At 38.2% G+C, this 24,631-nt stretch overlaps 2 protein-coding genes across 5 annotated transcripts in view; one reads left to right on the top strand and one right to left on the bottom strand.

The window, feature by feature from the left end:
- The first annotated feature begins 220 nt into the window (after positions 1-220).
- Atg7 (Autophagy-related 7) lies at positions 221-18,803 on the top strand. Of its 4 annotated transcripts, none has more exons than XM_022849405.2 (14): positions 221-402; positions 8,025-8,245; positions 8,374-8,481; positions 8,808-9,030; positions 9,705-9,997; positions 11,148-11,227; positions 11,367-11,512; positions 11,747-11,989; positions 12,493-12,682; positions 13,246-13,342; positions 13,601-13,690; positions 15,580-15,693; positions 15,937-16,017; positions 18,395-18,803. In XM_022849405.2, the coding sequence occupies exons 1-14, from the start codon at positions 366-368 to the stop codon at positions 18,575-18,577; spliced, it is 2,106 nt and encodes a 701-aa protein (XP_022705140.1). In that variant the 5' UTR covers positions 221-365; the 3' UTR covers positions 18,578-18,803. The 4 variants fall into 4 exon arrangements, with proteins under 4 accessions (XP_022705140.1, XP_022705142.1, XP_022705141.1 ...); XM_022849407.2 differs by lacking the exon at positions 221-402 and adding an exon at positions 7,269-7,369; XM_022849406.2 differs by lacking the exon at positions 221-402 and adding an exon at positions 7,332-7,526.
- A 1,205-nt stretch (positions 18,804-20,008) lies between these two features.
- LOC111269657 (uncharacterized) overlaps positions 20,009-24,631 on the bottom strand; it is a 5,250-nt gene continuing 627 nt past the window's right edge. Inside the window, exons 2-5 of the mRNA XM_022849410.2 lie at positions 22,618-22,851; positions 22,046-22,217; positions 21,469-21,599; positions 20,009-21,263 (exon numbers count right to left, since the gene is read on the bottom strand). Coding sequence (XP_022705145.1) covers positions 20,463-21,263; positions 21,469-21,599; positions 22,046-22,217; positions 22,618-22,851 — 1,338 coding nt within the window. The 3' untranslated portion in view covers positions 20,009-20,462. The remainder of the gene's footprint in view (positions 21,264-21,468; positions 21,600-22,045; positions 22,218-22,617; positions 22,852-24,631) is intronic.

Below are 24,631 nucleotides of genomic sequence, written 5' to 3'. Positions count from 1 at the left end.
GGCGGCGGCGTTCCTGAGCAACGGCAACTGTATCAGGAAAGGGCAGCACCAACAGCTGCGAAAGTGTCGCCGACGGTGGCGGCAGCCGCACAACTGTTGCGAGGCGGAAAATAGGCGAGGGCACCGTAGAGCCACACGGTGAGCAGGGACGACGAAGGCTGATTGCCTATCGAGTACAGCTACACCGACACCACTGTTGCCACTACGCGCTTATTAGCGCTATGATTTGTTGAGCAGGCAGCGGAACGAGGCTACGCAGACCGCCATCTACAAGCAGACGGTTCCAATACTCAACATCAATAAACAAAACACTAGGCTTTGACTGACGGATAGAATCGTAATAACAAAAGTGGTGGTACCTTACAATGAAGATCGAGCGGGGAGCAGAGAAAAGGAAGAGAGGTACGTTTTTGATTACTTTAAACGATGAATCACAGAAAAATTAGCGTTTTCAAGTAAACAAATAAAAAATATTACAACAATGGAAAATTCATCATGAAACAGTGTACTTTGTCGTTCTGAATGTCAAAATAAAGATTTCATATTACTTTTAAGCTTCTGTTAAAAAAAAGTAGGAACAAGCCATAACTTCCAACAAAATGTGTGAACACTTTAAACCAAGTAACCATACAATTTTTTTTTTTTTTATAAAACCCACAGTCAGCCAACACTTTTCTAATTCAAAGAAACAAAATTGAAGCTGCTCAACACATCCGTGTTAGTTTATAAAAAAAGCAAGTAAATCCTCAAGAACACCGCAGTATATAATTCATGATCTGCTGAATTTTGGGACGTCAAGATACGTCGGAGTGCAACTATAGGATTTACGTTTTCTATGTGGGCATGAGCACTGAGGCAATCTTGTACTTGCGGACTTGTCATTCAAATTGATTATCACAATTACTCTTATGTGATTTACTTACGTTGGACATACAGGGTTGAGCATCTTGGGCTGTCAAGTTGTCAAGCGCACCTTACCAAAAATGCTTACGATCTTTTCATCCCTGGTTTCCACTGTAAACTTTGCACTGCAAAATATACATACACGTGAGACTCATGCATATCCGGACCATCCAAAAAACGACCCTAACCACTTTTGTGGCTGTTTGTAAAGACTTGGCCCTAACAATAAGAAGAGATCGGCATAAGTTCGCTTTCGGAATGATTCTCATTGTCTGCCATGGAACCAAATATGGAAAAAGAAACACTTACGTTTTTCCAAACTATCAAGTTGGCGCTGCTTCTATGCTTTGTCTTAAAAGCGGCCGAAAATTTTAGCGCAATATTAAAAGACCTTGTCTGTTTTTCCTTGAGATATAAAAATATCTCTAATGAAGTAGCAAGTTATTAATGATAGCTTAACTGCAACGGAAGTTCAGGATAATTCAGCTGCAAACTCACAAGATGGCTGGAACACGGCACTGAATAACCTGAATAAGGATGACCGAACAGTTGAGGCAACAGGAATTATTGAAACAAAGCATGTGATAACGTTTCAACAACTGGTCAAAATATGTTTTAGTGCAAGACTGATCATAATAGTATTATCGAAGACACCAATCGTGGTTAGCATTTACTAATTACACATTTTTTAAAGGTTTTTTAGGCTTGCAAGTTGTAAATGTGTAACGTTGCTAGGTTAAATAGGAGCAAAATCTGTTTTTTTTTTATTTTGTAAAAATCGATTATCTGTTAAAGCCTGCGAGTTTTGCAAATGGAGTCCGGGTATAAACATATTTTAACCTGCAATATGGCGTATACGTCAATAAAACTTCGTTAAATCCCAAAGCCATCGTCACTACGTTGACAGGGTAAATGCCTGTCACGAGTATTTAAGGGGTGACGTACAGGTATGTATGATATTATACGAACGGAGTTATATACGGATGATAATGTACCTATAAAGAAAGTTACAAGTCAGGAACGAAGGCCTTGTCTACAGCGCAAAATGCATGGTGCAACGGAACAAAATAGTTTGGAGACCATCTTCGATATTCAATGTATTGATTATGCACACCCCTCCCTAGTGATACTAGCAACCGGTCTACTGCAGTGGGAGACATATGTTTATAGCCAACCAGTCCAACCAACGGTTTTCAAGCTAGAATGAAATTGAAGAGCGAGCTTTACCTAAGTAACGATGCTGTTTCAAAAAATTAGCAACAAAAAATACTCACAGGATTTAACCCAATGCGTTCATTCTTTTTCGTCATATGGTTTTTAGAATCGCAGCGAAGTTATCTAACGAAGCTAACTCTTTCCCCGGCTATTAAAGCTTTTAATGGCACACCTTACTAAACAGCACCTCTTTACAATACGCCTAAATGTGAACTCGTTTATGAGAACAGCACATTCCACAATCGTGTGAGATACAATCAAACATCGGCAATTCCCAAGGTCAATAAAATATGTCTACAGGAGGCAGACCAGGCTAGTCTCGTGTAGGTAAGGTTTCTGCAAACTTTTTTTGTAGAATGCGCTGTTCGAGACACGCATTGACTTATAACGTAATGAAACAATTAATTGTTTGTGTAATACGTAGACTGCTCGAAAAAGATCGTGCTTGTATGAAAAATTATATTGTCAAAATTATAGAGAAGATATTATCGATAATAAAGCGGCAGAGGCTTTGAAATATCACTCTGCTTGAACCATCGGTCTCAGTTGCTATATTTTTGCCGTGTAAGATTCATGAGGTTTCGCCCTGCCAGAAGTTTTACAATTACCTAGCTTTAGTTTTTTGCCCAACCTAACCCGATCATAGAAGATCCAAAATGACCTGCTGATTATAAATCCTAAGAAACGTTTCTATGTGATCTACGTAACATTCGTCAGAAATAAAAGACAAAAAGATATACTAAAGTATTTAGTAGGAAGTACGACCAGTGAACTTCAACTCTGCGAGCCCATCAAAGGTAAGCCATTTATGCCGCTGGTGCAGAAATTTAAGAAGACCAAAGTTCATGAAGTCTCAACAGGCAACTTTGACACCATGTTGAAATCTGAACAACGCTACTACTATAAAGAAATTGTCAAGATTCCAAAAAAAGATACTATATGGAAGCAGTTATGAGTTGTGTGTGAGAGTAACTGTAACTTCTGCATTTATGCAACCGTGGTTTTCGTGAGGTGGCGTTAAGCCTTGTCGCGTAATGGAGGTGCTTTACTTCTACTCACAACTTTTGGTTGCTTAATGAGATGTTTGTTTTTGATCTCTTTTTACCGTTCAGAGTATACTTCAGCCGTTATGGACGAAGCAGAACTTGAAGAAGTTATGGCGGATAACACCTGCACAAAATTACCAAACAGACACCACAAGCTATTACAGTTGTATATTCTTTTAGGATGATGTCGCGCCACTTTAGTTGCATTTATCTTCCACGAAATTTCACTTTCGTCTAAGTTTCAAAATTTTAAAACCAACGACACATACTGATACTAGAAGTAGATATATATATATATATATATGGATATTAATATTAGTAAACGACGCTAATTTTCGGGTCTTTCATGGTTCATTACAACTTGCCTGCCAACAAGTCAAGTAAAGATGTTCGAACAAAGTGTCTCAGACTGCAAAAATCCTAAATGCATCTTGAAAACAAAATATCGGCTTAAAATTTTACTCAATAATAAAATAGGCATCCATTTTAAGATACGAGATCAACGTTTTCTGCATTTCATAGTGGACGATGATCTAGTACTATGTAAGTAGATTAGAATGCTTAATTATTAGTGTACTTAATGCGACTGGACACGTAGGAAGGGGGAGAACGAAGAAGTGTTTGTTAAGAGGAGTGATATCTTTGTAGGGCATTCATGGCACCGAAAGTCAAAGATTAGGAAATAATCAAAAGTTTCTTTGGATTTATGTCACAAGGCACTCTCGTCCTAAATTGGGCAAAAGCCAAAAAAAAAAACAGTTATATATTAACTACACGCCTACTTTGGTACGCAGTTAAAGCAGACAACATAGCAAAAATCGGAATCACCATCAAAGATTGGTGAAGACATTAGAGAAGACAAGGAAACCTTAGGAAAATAAGGCAATACGAGGATGGTGCAAACATTTTCGAAGTTGAGATGGAGCATTGAAGACTAGCGAGGAGATTACCTTCGAAACCCAAAAAGCAAGGATACATTGTCGTAATCGAGGAGGTTTTCACGAAGGCAGAGCTTGAAATCTTAGGGCTTTCTTGGCCAAAACTGGCGTTCAACATATAACGTCGTACAAAATTAGTTCTCAAATACTGAAATTGCAGAAGTTGAATAAAAAAGAGTTCCTAGTAAGTTGACTCTAGACAAGTTGGCCAGGTGAAAATGCGAGTGATGTATTCCACTATATTTCCAAATTCATGGAACTTTACTTAACAAAAATCCACCTGGAGCATACGGTCGCCGCAGATGAGGTGCGGATCAATTTCAACTGCCAGCCGGAAACAGACCACCCAAGATAATGGCGTCGTTCTGGGGAGAAATCGGGTTCGGTGTCACTGTGGGGTCGATTCGAACCTAAGGTGATGGTCATCATTACAATGGATATCAAGGACATCTGCTACTATAAGATACTTACTAAAAATGAAACGATGAACGCAGCCTGTTATTTCGAGTTCTTCGAGATACTCACGACAATCAAAAGTCCGCAACCTGGTTGATTGATGGCACCACCACAGCTCATTGCCATGCCTCAGTAACCTTCTGGATTGAGGAAACCAATATCTAACGTTGGCCTTAATTTACTTTTTCTTCCGATCTAAGTATATGTAATTACGGGGCATTTCATGCCCTAAGAAAGGGAACTCATGGGTAAACATATCAAATATATACTGACTTCGAAATGTCTCAGATAGAGAAGTTACGTATAAGAAGGCAGATGGCAAAGATAAAGCTGTACATACATAATACAAGACATCATTCCAGCTAAGAGTTATTCAATCTCGAAGCCTGCCGGATTCGCTTGAAACAGCCTGCGTATAGTCGGTAAAATTTAGCTTGAAACCACGATGGAGCGTTTGACTGTTGGAAATCTGGGCAATGAATTAGGCCGTTGGAGAGAGCGGCGAATGTCTACATACGGTGGCATAAATAAGTTCAGTCGAGAGGTCCTAATTCGTTATAGGCATCAGAAATACACAGGAGGTGTTCAAAACCATCCGTTCGACAAGGCGTCCGATAAGCTGATGGGAACCCGCACGCGTTTCTCCAGTAAAAGCAGCTTATATTAAAGTGTGTCAGCTTGTGGTCAGAGTTCAAGAATTTCTTAGAGAACGTCGAGAAATCGTGGCAATGTGAGAGCTTTGCTGTAGCGTCGCCACGTAACCCCACAAAGGCCCTTGCGAAGTTTGCATGCAAGTTCCAAATGCACTTACCTGTAACTGAAGTTCAACAGTTGGCAGCATCAGCCAGCGCCCTCAGTCGTGTTTAAGTCGTTTAGTTAAGTATCCCAGCGCTAATAATAGCCAGGTTCGGTGCATTAGCGTGGCACGCCATAAAAAACAGTGTCGGACGCAAAGCTTCTATCGGTGCTTGCCGTTGGGTTGGGAAGCCGATGTCAGAGGAATGTAAGCCGCGCGTTTTCGTCTGCACGAAATCATCATTAAAGATAAAATAGGAGGAGATGTTTCTAAATACGTATTTGTCAGCGAGCTTTATACTGAATAAAGAGACCACAGCGCTATTCCGGATAGCAAGAGCCCAAGCTGAATCCGTGACCATGTTGTAACACCTTCGAAGTTCTGTGCGGGGTCTCCTGAAGCGATTCCATATATGCGCCATTTTAGATCCTCAGTTTAGGAAGGGTGTGCTTGGATGTAATTGTTGTCGGAGTTCCACCGAAGGTATTTCCAACGTCTGTCCCCATGGAAACCTGCAATCAGAGTGGGTGTACAGGTGCGTACGTTCAGACGCCACTGGGTGTAGTTTTAGCAATGGAGAATTTTTTTTTCTTTTTTTCAAGCACACAGGCAGGCGGCCCTAGGCTTTATATTAAAACATGTGTAAATAGCCTGACCTACTATTATGGCACGCACTAATAAATTTAAACCTAAGTATTTCCGTTGCTATTTTAGACCAAAGTTTAATCCTGTTTACTGTTTTGCGTTTGTGCCGCTACTAGCGAGCGGTGGCAACTAGCTTTACTCTAAGAATCTGTTTCGTTACGTATTCCAGAGGACTTTAGCATGGGAAATTTTATTTTTAGTAGAAGGGAGCACCTATCACGTGCATCTTGATTTAAGAGCATATCGTGATAATTTTTGATGAGGATCTCTAAAAAAATGGGGCCATTAGGGTAATCTACGGCATAAAATCTGCAGCACTGAAATAGCTAGAAATCGCAATTGGGTAGAAATATGTCACAGCACTAGAGAAAATGTTTGACGGACTTTTTAAATCACTGACCGAACGTTATCATCAGTGTATTGACCAGAACGATAAAAAATATTTAACGTTCGCGCTAAGAGGAATACTTATATATATATATATGTGAATAAAAATTTTAGTTATAACCATTTAAGTTGCGTATACAGTATTTGGGAACACCTTCTGCATATAATGCATTATGTGTCCGATGAATCTCGAAAGTGGCAAGAAAGATTTTAAATCGTCATGGTAAATACTTTGGTCCCAGAAAAGAACTCTCTACTAACTGGTGAAGTCACCTCTACGAAAACCTAGTTCCTCTTTAAAGCTACAAAATACTATAGTGCTAGGTTAATAAGCGAATCTCCACCGCCATTTTGATGAGTCAAATTAGCAGGTCGACAGTGTTTTAAGTTGAGTCAATGTTCGCGTCATGTGGGGTAGTGATACACGATTCTATTCCATTGGCTACTCCAGATACATAATGACGGTGGCAACAGCAGCCACTCAGTCTCGGACCTAACAGTAATGGCAACAATAATATTAGCATTCGTATACAGATCATTGTTTGATAAAGTGAATACAATTTAGTTATCTATTCCTAGCTAATTTGAATAAGTCACAATACTAAGGGCATGTTGAAGTGGACTGAGTATATTCGTTAAGAGGCGCAACATCATTCATTTATGTTTATAATCATTACTTGTCACAAGTATATTGCAGACAAAACCTTTTCGAAAACTGTCCGTTCTAATAGAGAAATAATTTATGTCCACATGTCTTCGACTCTTTTCGCGCTCACACTAATAATGGCTCCATGCAGCAATGGGTAAAATCGGACCGAACGGTCTTCATCTACCACTTGATCTGTCCCTCTCTTCTCCGCTTCCCGTCTGCGTCTGTCTCAATTCAGCTGGCTTCCTTCCCCTGTCAGTAATCGCAGCTTATGTTCTAAATCAGCTGACCAGTCTCAACGTAAACACGAAACGCGATAGCAGCGGCTCTTTAGGTTGTGTCTACATGTGAATATTTTTCTGAGTATTCTGTGAAGTTTTTGAAAATTTTTCACCGACACTTAGACGAGTACAACTCAAGGTGCAAAGTGCAAGTTATTTTCGAAACATAGCAGCACGCCATGGAGAAATTAAGCCCTCAAATAGAACACTGTAATAAAGACTGCTCTTCATTATATGTGAAATGTGCCAAATGCATGATTGCTTTAGTAGTATACTGCACTCAGTATCTATTAAAAGGCCATGTCGTGGCAATGTAATAGTTTAATCAATGTTTGTCGTACTCTAGTACAGTTCAGTATAGCTCTTTACTTATTATCCGATAGATAATTCTAATCCGTAGGCGAATCTAAGCATTCTTTATAGTTTCTGAGATCTGCCATGTCATTCTCATACTTACCCCTTGTCTTGCCCTCATTTAGTCGTGCATTTATTATGGGAGTAGCAGAGTTTTGCAAGTCATATTTAAAAGATAAAGTTGCGATAAACGAAACAAATGATACTGTGGGTTGTATAAAAAAAGTTAATTTCATTTACCTTCATAAGAGGAATGTAGCGATAATTGTTTAAAGGTCAATAAATTTGATTGATGTCTTTGCAAAGCTATGCTAGAATATATAACTTAGAAATCAGTTTTGCTTTATGCTGCAGGATCCGAATCAAGGATGCCATCTCACAGTCAGAGCGAAGATCCCCTCCGTTACCTGCCGTTCACCTCTCAGATCGATCTCAACTTTTGGCATAAGTTGAGCACCAAGAAACTTAACGAACTTAAGCTCAGTGAAGAGCCAGTAAAGTTTCGGGCTGAATATGATATCAACCACAATATTCCACGCGCTATTGCATCCATTGGGTACAATGCCCTTCGAGAAGTACGCGAATTTAAAAGCATGTTCCGAAATGATCGGGTTTTGTGTCGTACACTAAAAAGCTAAATTATCAAAATTCTAAGCTATCAATGAGAAGCTTTATATAATTTAACAAGCTGGTTTGATTACAGGAAAATTATCCCCAATTAAGCTTGCGTGGTGTACTTTTCAACAAGAACAGTATCGAATCGTTCAAGCGGTGTGACAAAAATAATCTCGTCAAAGAAGCGGTAATTAAGGTTAGTCATTGCAGGAATTATATATACCTATTGTTTAATGAAAATAAATAAAAATTATATAAAAATTTAATAAATATATTTAATTATAAAAAGTATCGACAGAAATAAGGTGTCTGAAAATGACTTGTTAGTTAAATTTAAAGCTAAGCGAATCTAGTAAGATATGAATTCATTTGCCTAATCCTTGTGCCAGATTTGTTTCGAAAACTTAATCAAGCATAAATAACCACCATTGATTTTCTTTAATAAGGTATTTCATGCAAAATCACCATTTTAGTCTGTCTATCAGTGCTTTATTTTTTCTACAACCTTTACTTATTCGATAGATGGTGGAAGCGATCATATCTGGTGAGGCCCTTCGGCATCCGTCAGAGCATCTTTGCCCGATTATTCTTCTCTCATTTGCTGATCTAAAGAAGTTTGATTATGTCTATTGGTGCGCGTTCCCAGCACTGGGCCTACCACCCCAGGTGAAATTCACCCAAGTCGACCCATTACGCCTAATTAATGACGACGACTTTAATGAAGACAAAATGAACAGAATTGCTGGTTAGTGTCTCAAAATTTATCGTGCATATTTTGTTATTTAGTACATTGTAATGTCATTGTATACAAACATTTTTTTGTATTCACCCAAGTTGTGTAATTGTTTCTGCTTTTGGCATGCCCTGACGTACTACCCCTAATACATATGCACGATAGCGAATATAATAAAAAAAATGTACATATGCATGTATACATGTAGAGGCCGAAGACAACAACGTCTAGTTCTAACAAACGTGCGTAATTTAAAAGAATTAAAAAAAATTTTGCCCATTGTTTATGTAATATATATGCATATACAGATCAGTCTAATATAAATTTAACCTATGAATGATCAGGTCATAAACAGCGCTGATTGAAAAGGGCAATAGCACACCCATGACTATTGTTCTATGATGACTAAGCGCGGCTCCGTTGATTCGAAATCAAGAAGAGAAATAAAAATGGAGGGAATACTCCTCCTAAAAGCGAGATTTGATACCCGGGGTCGATTCGCCGACTATTTAGGAAAAACGTGAAAAGAAAGTGTGTAATCACGGTAAATTGTATAAAAAGCGTTGCACTATATAAGCATCATTAAAGTAGTGGACCAAAAAGCAATTACATGTACTTAGTCTATGGAAGGACCTTTTTTCGTACAAGTAGGAGCTTTACAAAGCAAGTTTATCGCATACACACAGGTATTTCTGAAGGCAAAATGTTCGTGCTGTTGGATAGAATAACTTTAGAGGAGCTTCCGTTAGAAGAAGTACGGAGAAAATGTTCAACACACGTCTATGTCGTCTTTGCGGATCCTTCTGGTGACGCCAACTTCCCGGGATGGCCTCTTCGAGGCCTAATTCTCACAATTGCGTACCATATGCCAGAGATAGCCAACAGTGAACACACGGGAGTATATACAGTGATCAGCCTGCGAGGATCTCGTATACACAACTATAACAAGTCCCGAATATTTCGAGTCAGGTTACAGAAGGTAATATCTATTTATCGTTATGTATAACAGAAGCAAAATTTGTGTATAGGATCGAAACCGAGTAGCCGCTCTAATTTTATATGAACCCATTTGTTGCCACGTATGTCGCCGCATAGCGTGTGTGGCCTTGTAGAGTACCAGTACCTATTAAATTTAAACTACAAGCAAATGCGTTAAGTGCGTGCATTTACTGACAGGCATTTTTAAGTTGAAAAATACAACAATAATAAGATTTATATTATTATTATAGAAAAGGTGAATCCATTTTAAAAAGAGAAAAGGAAACCCTTACTCTTGGCATTTATGTGGTTTTAATCATGCAAAATTCAGCCAGTTTAGTATTCAATATGGAGTATATGCACTCAACTATGGGAACACCACAGTCTCATAGCACGCGCAATTCGAGATTGTCTTTTTAATATGTTTAGTTGGGTTTTTAAAAGTAATTAGAATCCTTGTAGCCGTTTTCGAGGCTATATGTATTCATGTTTAAATATTGTTCGCCTTCTGTATGCTATCCTACCATTATGTCTTGCTGAGTAGATTTTGCCTAATAAAAAAAAACTTTCTACTGAGAGAATATCTAGCTTTAAAGCTTGTTTTTTGTTACAAGCTACAACAAAGGCATTTTGAATTTTTAACAAAGGCTTCTGATGCGTATGTTAAGTAAGTAGCAGCTTGAGGGCCGCTTGTTAAGCTAAACAAACATGTGCTGTATGTACACGCGCACACACGATTTTTTTATCATCAGCTGGTGAATGTAAGCAGTGACGAGTGGACGCGACAGTGAAGGCAGGCGACACGGGTTCTGGTACTGGTGAATAAACTAATGTGTAACCTAAGCGTAGCGGTTTCGCTACAGGTAGATCAAGGGAAGCACGCTAGGTAGACTAAGCTGGTAATTACTCTTTTGTAAATAATCGAACCAGAATGCGTCCAGCTAAATCTGATCAAGCCGGTACTGATAATCTGACTTGAAAGCTAAAAAAAACAAGATGTAAAAAGTGTGTATATAGTTCTGATAAACTGAGTATTAGTATTTCCTATGCGATAAATACATAGCCTTTGACAAAATACGGTACAGTAAAAAATGGCGTTAGTGCCGAGTTTACCAGAGTCACTCATCTCAATATTGTGTGTATTTCTTTAGGTTAGTCTCGATTCGGAGTTCATGTCTTTATCAAAATTCGTTGGCTGGGAAGAAAATCAACAGGGCGAAAACAAACCAAGGTAACACGTTTTGTCTGGTATCAATACAGCTCTAACAAAAAGTACTTGATGTATCGTATGTAAAAGACGAAACATGTGCAGTAATTAAATAATTAATTTAAAAAAAATGAAAGATACATTAAAGTAAATTTTCGTCAAGGCGTCTCAATCTATCGTCGTCAATGGACCCCAAAATGTTGGCAGAGTCCGCGGTCGACCTCAATCTCAAGTTGATGCGATGGAGACTGGCCCCTGATATCAACTTGGAATGCGTTTCGAAGACAAAGTGTCTTCTTCTTGGATCAGGTAATATGGTTTTCGCGATATATCATTTTAGATTAAACAAACGATGGAAAAAGTGTGATAGACTCGCGCAAATTGTTTGGTCTTATTATATAAATTAATTTGACTTCACACACTAAATGTATGGAGTTTTATACTGTCTGACTTATACAACCGTAGTTAAAAACATTGCTGCAGGCGTTTTAACTTGGCCTCACATAGTAACAAGGATCCTATGAACACTGGATGTCTGTAAAGGTACCTTAGGATGTAACGTGGCACGCTCTCTTCTTGGATGGGGGGTTCGCCGTATAACATTCGTTGATTCCGGTGATGTTTCTTATTCGAATCCTGTCCGGCAGTCGCTTTTCACGTTTGACGATTCTCTTAACGGAGGTCGACCAAAAGCTGAGGCAGCTGCTGAGAGCTGTAAGAAAATTTTCCCCGGGGTCGATGCAAGACACGTTAGGATGAAAATTCCCATGCCGGGACACGGTTCTGGTAGGATTTACCATTAGTAGTTACAATAATACTCACGAGCAATAATATAAGGCGACTTGGCAACAAAAATGACATTGCATATTTTTAACAAAACGAGGTACCTGAAATGATCACTGCTTATATAGAAAAACACAAATTAATCTTTACTTGCTCTAAATATTTATTTTTGCCTAACCTAACGATATACGCCTGTATGCTATTACTCTATTCGTGTTTACTTGATTGAGATTGGTTCGAGTAATGTCAGGATTGTCGCAAAATAGACGTATCTCGTGTAATAAGTTTTTCGAATAAACCTTTTAGGTTCAACAGGCACGCATGTGATGAAGATAATGTTTCGCGACAACATTTGCAACTATAACTGAGATTAAATGAAATATATAATGCTTGAAAACTGATTCTGTTAAGTTCAACAACTTGAAAATTTGCCTGCTGGATGTGTATAGTTCTGGCATCATTAATTAAAATAGTCCGTTCTCCTATTTTAATTTCCACTGAAACAGTAACGCCTGAGTATAAAAAAGAAACCTCAGAAGCTATAAAACAGTTGGAAGATCTCATCGAAGATCACGATGCCATATTCCTTTTGTTGGATACCCGTGAAGCTCGGTGGTTGCCCACCCTGTTTGGAGCAGCCAAAAAGAAAATCGTTATCAACGCCGCGCTCGGGTTCGATACTTTTCTTGTAATGAGGTGTGTTTTCCTTGAATCCGCTTACCACGGCCCCCTACTTCTTGATAAAAAAAAATAATAAAGTAGCATATGCTGATGATAGAAACATCATAATTGCCTCAGAGGTAGTAGACTTCGACGCAATATCAAGTCAACATAAATTTAAGATGCTTAATGGGCTCCAAAATGCATTTAGCAAGAGCCGTAAAAGTTACTAGTTAGTTGCTTTTTTAGGTACAGAAATAGTGATAGAAGAAAGTAATATATCATACTACATATTTTTGTAAGATTTGATTAAAAAAATATTCAAATACCTCTCTATATTCTAGTATTGTTTATATGACGTTACTTAGACGCTTTCCTTATTTTAACTGAATCGATTAAGTTGTTACACATTTTATTATATTATTATGCTTCGATTACAAATACAAAACGCATTTGTATTTATATAATATTTTCCATTATTATAAAGCTGGTTATATATTATTTAAGTGAAGAAAAATTCATATTCAGTTGATGTTTGCAAGTGGAATTTTTTTATTGACTAACAATTTTGACACACTGAAATGTTTGTTATAATTTAGACATGGTGTTGGCGGTTCGAATGAACTCGGATGCTACTTCTGCAACGACGTTGTAGCTCCAACAAACTCTACCAGAGATCGATCACTGGATCAACAGGTACAAGTTATAAAAGGCTTGTTATACGCAAGTGAGACAAAATCTTATAAAACCCGTGTCCATTCCTTTTGAACCTGTTAATATTCATCCGAACTGTGCGTTTAAACAAGTGGCTATTAAGTAAATCATCTAAATGCACGAGCTCTGCTGTGGTCCGTTTTAACGATATCAGGTTGATATTGGTAACTAACGCCAATTTTTGAAAATGCTGACTGCTTGGGATACCTATAACGTGGTCGATAATATTTTTAATTTTAGTGCACCGTATCCCGACCTGGTATAAGTCAAATGGCCGCTGGATTCGCGACAGAGCTCATGGTATCATTGCTATCACACCCGAAAAGAAACGTAAGTTGTTATGTAAATTATATAATTATTATATAACGTATATATTATTATATAACTTACGTTTCTTTTTTATATAACAAATTATATAAAGCAACAGATAATGAATATATGGTAATATTCGGACCTATAGATACTTCTGAAAACTCTAATGTATGATTAGTGGCGTAAGCCACTTGAATAATCCAGGCTTCATATTAACGTTGGTGTTTTTTAGGTAAAACAGAGGAATCCGCCTCATTATATAGGAATCCGCAAGGTTTTTACCCCATGCTTATTTTATCGGCGATTCATTTTGTCTAATCTAATTCGTTGATGTTACACCCAGCTTAGCGTAAATTATACTAGTGGTAGTAATACCGCTGCAATGACACTGCTCCACATAATCTGTTATCATTTTTGCAGTTATTTGGTCAAATTATCTATAAAGAAATTTGATTCGTTATAAACATAGCGTAACATAATTCGTAGTTCACCAGCAAACCTGAGTCTATATAGTAAATGGATGCGATTTCCTAAGATCTTTCAGCATCAGTTCTATTAATTCGTAGCTGCTACCCCGTTACACAATTCGGTTTTCTAACTTAGTCAATCTATTCTTTCACTTCAAAGGCTCTATTACGTTAATGTATGTACTACTCTGTTAGAGTAGATGGTCACATCTGATATAATTTGCATAATTTAAGCTCCATTACAATTGCCCTGTGGATATGGACCCGTTACCCTACAAAAATGGTCGTTTATTTCTCTTGCCTCCACTATGTCCCCTCCCATTATCGTTAATCCATTACTACGAATTTGTTTTGATTCGTGTGACATCTAACATAACTTATACTAGTGCCTAATTATAGACCGGCATCTTGTAGCTTTCCTAACATCTCGTTTGTATGTTGTTATGCTGTTGCAATTATTCAGTAGCAGCAATCATACTTCTTTGGTATAGTGATTGTCTTATAGTAAAGCCATTACCTTGGTGCAATTATGACGCCAGTAGCGATTGGTTACCGTATGAACGAATGATTCTTTTTTTTTTATTCGACTGTTCTGGTAACCTACACTACGGGAGAAAGAAGTCCTTCGAAAAGCGTATTAATCTAAGCAGAGAATATGATTCATATGTCGAGAACAAGGTTCATAGTGGATCATTGCTCAACAGTGTCGGCAAAATTTACTAGATTTTACGACTAAGTAACATACATGTGAAAAATTCAATTGCACCCACTTCGTAGCGCTGAGAAAAACAAAACACTTTTTAATGACGAATTTTCTATGCCGATTATCATTATATTCTATAATGAGAAAAAAATTATTTTGGAAGAAAATATTCATCCATCTAAATATGACCTATATATGCTGCAAGGGCTCATACTTTATTAGTATCAAACCGTTTCAGCAAAAATCACTATTTCACCACTAAGCAGAAGACATATAAAAAAAAAGTTCGCCTCCAAATTCCACATTTTATTTGAGAAACAATGTACTTTCAAATTAAACTTTTCAAATCATCGGTGTCTGTGACGCAAACCGCAAAAATCACTAACTTGTCTAAAAAGATATTACGCTCTACGGGAAAATGAGATTACCGTCCGAAAAAAGGATTGAACCAGCTTGATGTGACGCCCGGTTCACCCCAGGATGAAATTTCAGCTGGTCTAAGGAATATCAATTACGGCTTCGTTTTGGGTTAAATAGCCACAAACACGCGGACGGACAAAAATCTAGAGAGACTCAAAATAATACAATAAAGTAGATACAAATCGTCACCCAAGAATAGATGGTTTATCATAAACGTAAGAGGCACCCTAACCATTTACTTTAGCACTAAATGTTATTCATTATTGATTAGTATTATTCAACTAATATGAATATATCTATAATGCGTATAAATAAAGGATGCTCCAGCTGAAAGTCCCGTTGAACAAATCGGAGATCCTGAAGGGTGTGCAACCGATCTTGTGGGAACAGCGTTAAACAACTCGAGTGTGCTAGGGCCGGTACCTCATCAGGTATTCAAACGACTTACTTACATATATTACAAACGATCGATAATATGCGCCTTGAGTTATGCTTCTGCATCAACGCGCTTTATGATAGTTTCTTTACCTACATAAAAATAATAGTAATAGCTTTCCTTCGATGTAGTTATGGCAATGTAAGGTTAACATGTACGATATCGTAGATAGGTCATGTTCAAAAGTCTCATTCATAGCCTTCTTTGCTGCGCATTTGTCACCCTGCTTCTATTCTAGATCCGGTATTTTCTGTCTCGGTACCACTTTATGACACCCAACAGTACAGCGTTCTATATGTGCACTGCCTGTTCGCCTAAGGTAAGGTAGATCAGCTTAGCAAAAACAGAGAAAAAAGTAATCCATTGACACATGAAAGTATGCCAAACAAAATGTTCAGCCTTTTTTAATTGACGATTGTTTTTTAATCGTATGTTCAAGTATCGGTTCGAGTGAGTAACATTAAACATCTTGTAACTTTTAAAGAAAATTTCAGTTACTCTTCAAACTATCTGGGCCAGCTGTTTTTTTAGGTTAGTGTATGCATACTGGGCTATAGTGAGATAAAACAAGCAATCCATTGTGCCAAAACGATTTCTGTGCAAAATTGACCAGAAACAAATAGCTTATGATCTTATATATATCTGTATATGATACTACATCTAGTTGTATTAAGCAATCGTCTTAGGGACTGTATGGACCACTGTATATGAAGCAGGGTGCTATTGGTGGCTAACTTGACGAAAAGCTAACTGAAAACGCTACTCCATTTCTAAATATAATTTAGGTCTCTGATTTACACATGCAATGTTAGGCTCAACTAAAACATAGTTTTTTTTTAATTACAATGACTCGCAGCGTATCATTATTGTTGTTGTCAATCACATCAAAAACTTCCGCTTTTTTTTCGCAAACAGATACTAATAACTGTATAGATAGTCCTTGACACAAGAATCGATAAATCATTACGTTAAAGACACGCGCTTCAGCGCGATCTTATTTTTCTAGCAGAACGGTATGCGCATTGTTACAGTTCTGTCTTATCCCTCAACTCATTCGAAACCCGGTTTAGCATTATGCAGTAAAATCTTACGAGGATTAATGGCATAAAAAACAAAATCTTTAACCTAACTACCTTTATACTGAACGATTACGAGGTGTAATTTTTTTTAGCAAGGACCTTAGCGCTTTCTCAGAATACAAACAGTTTTCTTCTGGCTTTATTGAATAAATGGTTGAGCTGCACAAACAGATTAGCCTATACTAAGCCCATGTAGGCCCTTATGGGTTTATATGGACTATCTTTATATTTTTTCGGAGATTAGCGAATCACTGCAGCATGCACAAGGCAGAGTGGACTTTCGGTAACACATAAAATAGTAGACCTTTTTCTCTAAGAATCAGTTAAAGTCAACAGTCTTGTTATGTAAATATTTGATGCGTATACCCCCCACGGTCTCTTAAATATCCCCTTTAACTTACATTGAGAAGTCGGTTTTCTGGAAGCAGTTCAGTGCTTGCATCCTTAGCATTTTGGCAATTATACATAATTTTGTTTTCCGTTGTCCCCTTGAGCAAATTGACTTTTGCATAATGTACGCATCAGGTTGAAATCATTGCTTAATGTTGTTATTCTTGGACATTATTTGAAGTTGCGGTTTTGAGATTTTGCGTTGTGACCAAGCTAACATCTTATAATAGAATAAACCCTCGACTTCCTCAGCGACTTCCGTGTTAGAGGTAATGAGAAATACACAGATACCGCTCGAGCCACTTCAAGCTATCTTCAAGGCATTTCTGGGAGTTCTTACGTATATTTTCTACATATTGCGAGAATTCAGGATCATTCATTTTAGATACGATTTTGTATATAGAACTACATAAGATATACGCGGAAGCACTTGTAATACGCATAGTATCTGTATGGTACTATAGGAAACATACTGAAACGTTTGAAAATACTGCGACTGCATTTACAAGGTGTGCAACCCTTAAACGTCAATCTGAGAAAAGTGAGCTAAAATTCCCATCGATGTTCACCAGTTCTGGACGTTTTGACAGCTCTTAAATTTGGAAACCGAAATGTCGAGCGAAATCGAGGCGATTACCAATTTTATCGACATTTATCGTCAAAAACAGTCTGTAAATGAGCGTGCGGTGAACAATTAGGAAACAATGTGTAAAGATATCTTACGCATATATGATATAGCGTTCTAACAAACCTTTGAGTAAAATATGTCATTACATCTAGAACTAACGTAAAACTGGAAATTCTTTATTGGGCCAAGGTTTTCACCAGTGTTTCTATTCAAACTGATTTATACCACGCTTTTTAGTAACGAAATACGGCGAGTAAATTCTTTGTTAATTTTAATATTTCAAACTAGATATAGAATTAACCGCCGACGTTATCGTTGAACTTAAGTGGGTTTACGGAGGTTACTATTCTGATTGAACTGAAGTCAACACTCAGTTTTTTAATTACCAGTTTTTACCCCGAATGTTTGGAAGCCTGCCAAAAATGGCTTGATAATGCCGTATATTCCAAAAACTACAGTAGTTTAAAGGCGCCTATGTTTGATCTAAATTTTTCTTTGTATTAAACCTGTAACGTAAGTGATATTATAACACATTAAGCACTTAAATGATTTGCGCAATCAAGTTTTATAATATCAATACAATATCTGTGAGTCTGCAGGTTGTGTCAGAATACATGTCAAGCGGCTTCGACTTCATATTCAAGGCTCTCACCGAGGAAAACTTTTTAGAGAAATTCACCGGCCTGGCGGATATGCACGCAATAACCAAAGATATAGACATCATAGCTTTAGGCGACAGTGATAATGAGTCATCGATGAGTAACGGGAGTTTGCTTGGATAGGACAACCAATTTTGCGAGGTTAGCAAATTGTTGGTTACACGAATCCAAATATTACAAACATTGAAATCCTTTAGGTAGTGCGTATACATCTATAGGTTCACGCTGATGGGGCCACTGTGATAATCGAGCTAAATTATTACTTCCAACGAAATTACTTTACTCATAAACCGCGCATGCAGGTACTAAGGGATATAAGTAAAAAAAAAACAAATAATTTTCAACAAAAGTGTTCTTATTCTTATGTTCTCATACAACGGCTTTTTAATAGTTTCATCAAAAATCTGGATAAGCTTGTATGAAAGAAAGTCCATCGGTAATTACTTCACGAAATCCCACATAGAAGCTTCCAATGAAAATGAAGAGTAGTGGAACCACGCGGTACTTCAACGGCTTATAAATAACGGACATACATATGAGCCATTAATAAAAGGTTACCAACGCATTCAGTCTCGGCAAACTGCAACTCGTAACCGTTAATACGTCAAATCCCGATTGCTGTGGCGCCTCCCAATCGGCCACCGTTGTAATAGCTACACACCTTAGTTACAGTTCTTCAACAATCCTGCGGCCTTGCACTTCCTTTTACCGTTGTAGTACAGTCTGCGCCGCTTTTTGCTTCGTTACCGGCGATCCTACAGACCATAGTTTGACTACGACACCATTACCAATGATTGCAACGAGCTCGATGTGCTTCTGTCGGTTATCTAGCCAGCGGTTTCCGCATTCCTGGTTATGTCCTTCGCCCTGTACGATCGAGCAAGGGTCGGCTGAACAAACGGTCTCCAGGCCTTGTGATTCGGTCGTTTTAACAGTTTAGGTGACGCGTGCGCTTTGTAACTGCATGGAAGACTAAGCCGTCGGTTGGAAACTATCAGCACAGAAGCTCACGGCTAGGGAATTTACATTCTTACGTATACAAGCTATACATACATATATATATATTCCATTGAAGAATGATACGTTTTTTTTGTATCATTCACCATAATTTGTTGCACATCCTGACTCGTTTACTTTATTAATTTTAATAATTAGTGTAAGTGTTGGCTGGTTGGCGATCTCTAATGCCTGAAGACTTAGTTTAAATTTTGGTCCAATGATAAACTAACCCAATATCATAAATTAGGGCTAGTGCACTTATCTACTATTTTCTACGATTTAAATCTACTACTTTCTGCGTGGACTTAGCAATACATTTAACGTTCATTAACGCCATAGATTGTTAGATTCTTGTATTATGCATATATAGTAGGTATGTTATATGACTAAATTATTTTATAGTAGAGATATATATACATGAAAATAAAGAAATCCCTCAGAAATGTAGTACTACTTCAGGGTGCAGTAACTATCCAGGTGATTCTTCATATCATATTGCTTAACTGCAAAAAATTCAAAGATGTAGAATAAATTTGAGAAAATGAATAAAAGCAGTTAGTGTTTTTTAGTCGTTTCTACTTAGATAACATAAAACAGTATTTTATTTATTCTGTACAGTGTCTATCATACATGGTATATACAATGCACCCACTTAGTTTACAAGTATACTTCCATTCAAATAGTTCTTAGACGGCAAAGCACATACCATTTTCATTAGCTGTCAAATGTTCAAATGATGAGGTACCTCTGCTGCGTTAAAGCTGTAACTCGTTTTTGTTTCTATACCTGAAGTAATTAGCAGGATATCGGGAAAATGTTTGCAAATACTATACTAACGGGCTGCTAACCTTAAATCAAATCAACTCACACGCACGATTTCGAGCTCATTCCAAGTCGGCGTAATATATAGTTTATCATTGGTTCACGGTTAACAATTCTTACATTGAACTAGTTCAGTCGCGCTGTTAATAAACCGTTTGTAATGGCTGCCGCCCAGCATTCGCGGTGTCTAAATAAGCCCTTCCATTTCCTTCATAAACTGTGCATATGCATCATCCTTGGTTGGCTGGCCTCTGTGAGGGACATCGGCATTTGACTGTGATCCTTGTACGCCGACCGATCCAGATTCCTTTCTGCTTCCTGATAGTCCAATGGATCCCGATCCCTCCCGTCGGCCGGTATGATCGCCTGCAGCAGTAATCGCTCCTGTACTGCTCAATAAACCCTTTTTTCGCAATTGTGCTGGTACAAACTTCACCACTTCCTGTTGAAGACTGCGCATTTGCGGCTTGGCTTGAATTGTCGTTTTGCCGGCGGTAGACATAGGTTTGTTGAGATGATACATTTGGCCGGAAAGCCCTCGGTGACCCGGTGTTGGACCACCCTTTGGCCCACCCATTGGCGGCGGACCTCCGTGAGGGGGCATACCAGGTGGAAGCATAAAGTCGGGATGATGTGGCGGGGGTGGAAATTGTGCGTTCCACATTCCTGGCGGGGGTGGGGGTGGCATACCCATTGGAGGTGGTTGCAGCATTCCAGGTTGCACTGGCGGCCCCAGTGGCGGTTGTTGGCCTGGCGGACCAGGGGGTCCCGGGGGAGGTCCACCTGGCACGTTTTGCGTTCCAAGGTTAGGCTGCTGCTCTTTTTGATGAACTTTTTCAAGTTGTTGCAAGAATTCGAGTACTTCGTCCTTTGCGGTTGTTGGCTGAGGTGCGAAGCGCAGTTGCTTGCTCTGACCACTTCCACTAGTTGCTTCACTAGCAGTTCTGACCTGCGGGGCTGGATTGGCTTGTAATTGCGTTGCTGGAACCTGGAAAAACATAAGGGTACATAGTAAGAGACGATCCGTATGAATTCAGTAAAGTTACACAGATAAGATGTTCCAGCTAAGCTTGAAATATCAGTTAAACATAATTATAGAATTTGCGTACATTATTACTATTGTTGTACAGACATTTCTGAAAATAATGAAGATTATTATCAACATAATTTATTGCTTTACTAGCTTTCTATACCTTTTTTGCAAGCGGAGGAAATGGAGGTGGCAAGGCTACTGAAGCCGGACCGTCATCTTCGTCGTCTAGGTCAGAGCAGTCGGACAAATTTGGCGGTGGACCGATCGGTACCCCCGGAGCGCCGCTGATACCTGTAATGTCAGTAATTACATGTTAAAGAACATTCTAGGAAAAAACTATATCTTCCTATACAACATTAACCTGTGTAAACGCCGTTCTTTAAAAGAAAAACCCAATTTTTTCTCAGTACTGCATCTGCGTAACAATGTAGATACAACTTCAAATGGCAGACTTCGGCCACACATTGCAAAGACAGCAATAATTATTCTTTAATCTGTCACATATTCAGCTAATATTATTTTTTTTTTTGTTTTTTTTTCTCACCTGGCTATACTAAAAAGACGCTGCTATAGGAGCCTCGAATATTGTCAAAGATAAGTGCACGATTATATGAAAAGAAAAAAAACACTTTTTCAAAATACTATTGTGAGAATTGCAAGCAACTTTTCAATCTAATTTTTTTAGAAAGGCGAAATTAACAGAAATATCCTTCTTTTCATATCTACATTATGCTCACCGATTGTCACACCCTTGTCCTTGGGATCGTCTTTGCCTCCAGTCAGTCTTTCAATTGTTGAATCCCTCTTTTGTTGAAGTTGCTGCATATCACTAAAGAATGATGAAGGATGCTTTTTCAAAATAGACTTTGGCGCTGGCGGGGGTGGCGCAGATGACGGCATTGGAATATCCTACCATAAACATACATGAAAATACACCAAAAATGTAAGAAGGATGCAGGCAAAATCTAAGACAAGTCGAATATGTTGACGCTTTTTGTTAGATAATATTTTACATGTATTGTAGCACCTTGTACAAGTAAAACGTAAACTATAATGACCTAAGTGAGTAGAAGACGAACACTGAGCCCACGTATATTAAACAGTTCTGTTAATTCCGTTTAAATCAGTATGGTTACAGCCCATACTGACTATAATATTAAAAAGGGCGAGTATACCTAAAGGTTACACTTTGCTAGAGGTGAAACTGAAGACACTGGATTAGTCCTCAAGAACACTACTATCGCGACGTGATTCGCTGTCAAGGAAATACAATTGCCAAGTTATATTCAAAACGAAGCGCTCAACAAACCTGCAATGCATCCAGCGACATCATCGTAGGAGCTGTTGGTAAAGGAATCTCATCGGGGGTAACCATTTCAGCCTGTTTTACAGATTCGAAATATCTCACAAGTTCCGATCTGCGTTGTTCATACTCCCGAAACATTGCTTTTAAAGCGCGATGCTTATCTGCGTCTTCTTTTCTGTAAAGAGTTTCAACACGTTCCAACGTTTCTAGGAGTTTCCTGCGTTTATCAGTCAATACCTGAAAAAAATAACGCAATGACTTATCTACGTGAATTCTAAGTCAAGTGTGGCTGATAGTACTCACTTAATTGACTTCTACTTATGCAGCTTAATAGACATTCTCAGAAAAAACGTGTATTTGGAATCCAGTGTGAGAGGGAAATGAGATTCTACGCAATAAGTGGAAATTGTGAAAGTAGGAGATCACTTATTTAAGAATAAGAGGATTTACTAAAATTAAGTTATAGAATAGTTCCTTAATAAGATAGGCTATAATTTCTAAAAGTGAGGCTATGGGGCTAAGAAAGTCAATGTGGTTATACTGTCCAACTCATATTTCTCGACTACTGCCTTAATATTAATGACACGTAAGCCCAATATGCACGATATCATCTGTGTTCTCCGCTTTCGCAGCTAAACCGACGCACAAAGCTGTGCATCAAAACTCAAAAATCGCATTGAAAGATTCACGCACTTTATCGCCTGTGACCCATTTTATAGAGAATAGTAATGCCTTCAAACAGCTTTAGCGGCAATCAAGATATAAAATAACTGTATTTCTTGTTTAAAATTTTTTCGGTATAATCACAAACGGATCAACGACGTTCAAGGGATAGACGTCTTGAAAGACAATGTTTAACTAGTGTAGGATGACAAAAATAAATCTGGGACCCTCAAGGCTTTTTTGCATGCATCTATTTTCATTCAAACCGTGTAAAGCAGCCAAAAGTCATCCATATATCGTTTTCTCTGAAACAACCTTTATACCTAGAATTTGAACATTTTTTAATATTGAACCCCTATTAAGTAAAGCCTCGCTCCGGATATTGCTCCGATTATTCTCCGCTTATTGCTTCGCACAAGAACTCTATTTCTGGGTACCTCCGTTACCCTGTTTTTATGCCGATTTGTTAGTAGAACTCTGAAACTGAAATTGACAATTCCGGCCAGTACACCATAAGCTGAGAGCTAGTACTACCCGCAAGAAATAATCATATGCTGAAACGTTTATTGGACGGTGATCAACATTATGTTACACAAGGACAGGTCCACTTCTATATAGTTAGTCTGTATAGAACAAAACGGGGCACACAAATCGAAATCACATTATTTAATTGCATCTAATTTGATCTCTCGGAGGCAACAAAGCCCCTCATTACCGATTAACTTCAAAACTGCATAATCTTTGAGCCGATAGCAGAATCAGTGCAGATAACAGTATTAATAACAGAACAACTTGGACACATAGTTACTGTATATTCCGCTTAGACATCACATAACACTATATTTTTTTTACCTTTGTTGCCAAGAATGGCGGTTTGCATATAACATTATCTAATAGTCTAGCTGCATCCAAATTTGTATGCCCTTCCATTGTACAGCGTCCCAATTCAAAGAAGCATATCGATGCAGTTGACAGAATACAACAAACATTTACTCGCAGTTAGCAAAGTTAGGGTTAGGTGGATAATCTACAACCCTGCCTTACTGGTTACGCTTATTTGCAGTTGTCACAGTTTTGCAGATTACAATATCAGTAAATTTTCCCAAACCAACAGGGCTAAATATAACTGGCCAGTTTCTAGTCATCCCCAATAATGGAGTGTGAGCAATAGGTGCACCTCAGGTCGCCCGTGCACAGCTACCCGGCGATGCATTTGTTTGTAAGTTGGCTCGTGCGCTGGGTTAGATTTTGCATAGGTAGTTTAATATATAGTACGCCCTTAATAATATCAATATTATTCAGAATAAGGAAGACTAGTTTTACTTTTCTGTTTTTTGCGGTTTTAAATCATGTA

This window comes from Varroa jacobsoni, unplaced genomic scaffold (assembly GCF_002532875.2).
Source record: "Varroa jacobsoni isolate VJ856 unplaced genomic scaffold, vjacob_1.0 scaffold_1403, whole genome shotgun sequence".
Taxonomy (NCBI): Eukaryota; Metazoa; Arthropoda; class Arachnida; order Mesostigmata; family Varroidae; genus Varroa; species Varroa jacobsoni.
This window is presented reverse-complemented; position numbering and strand designations above follow the sequence as displayed.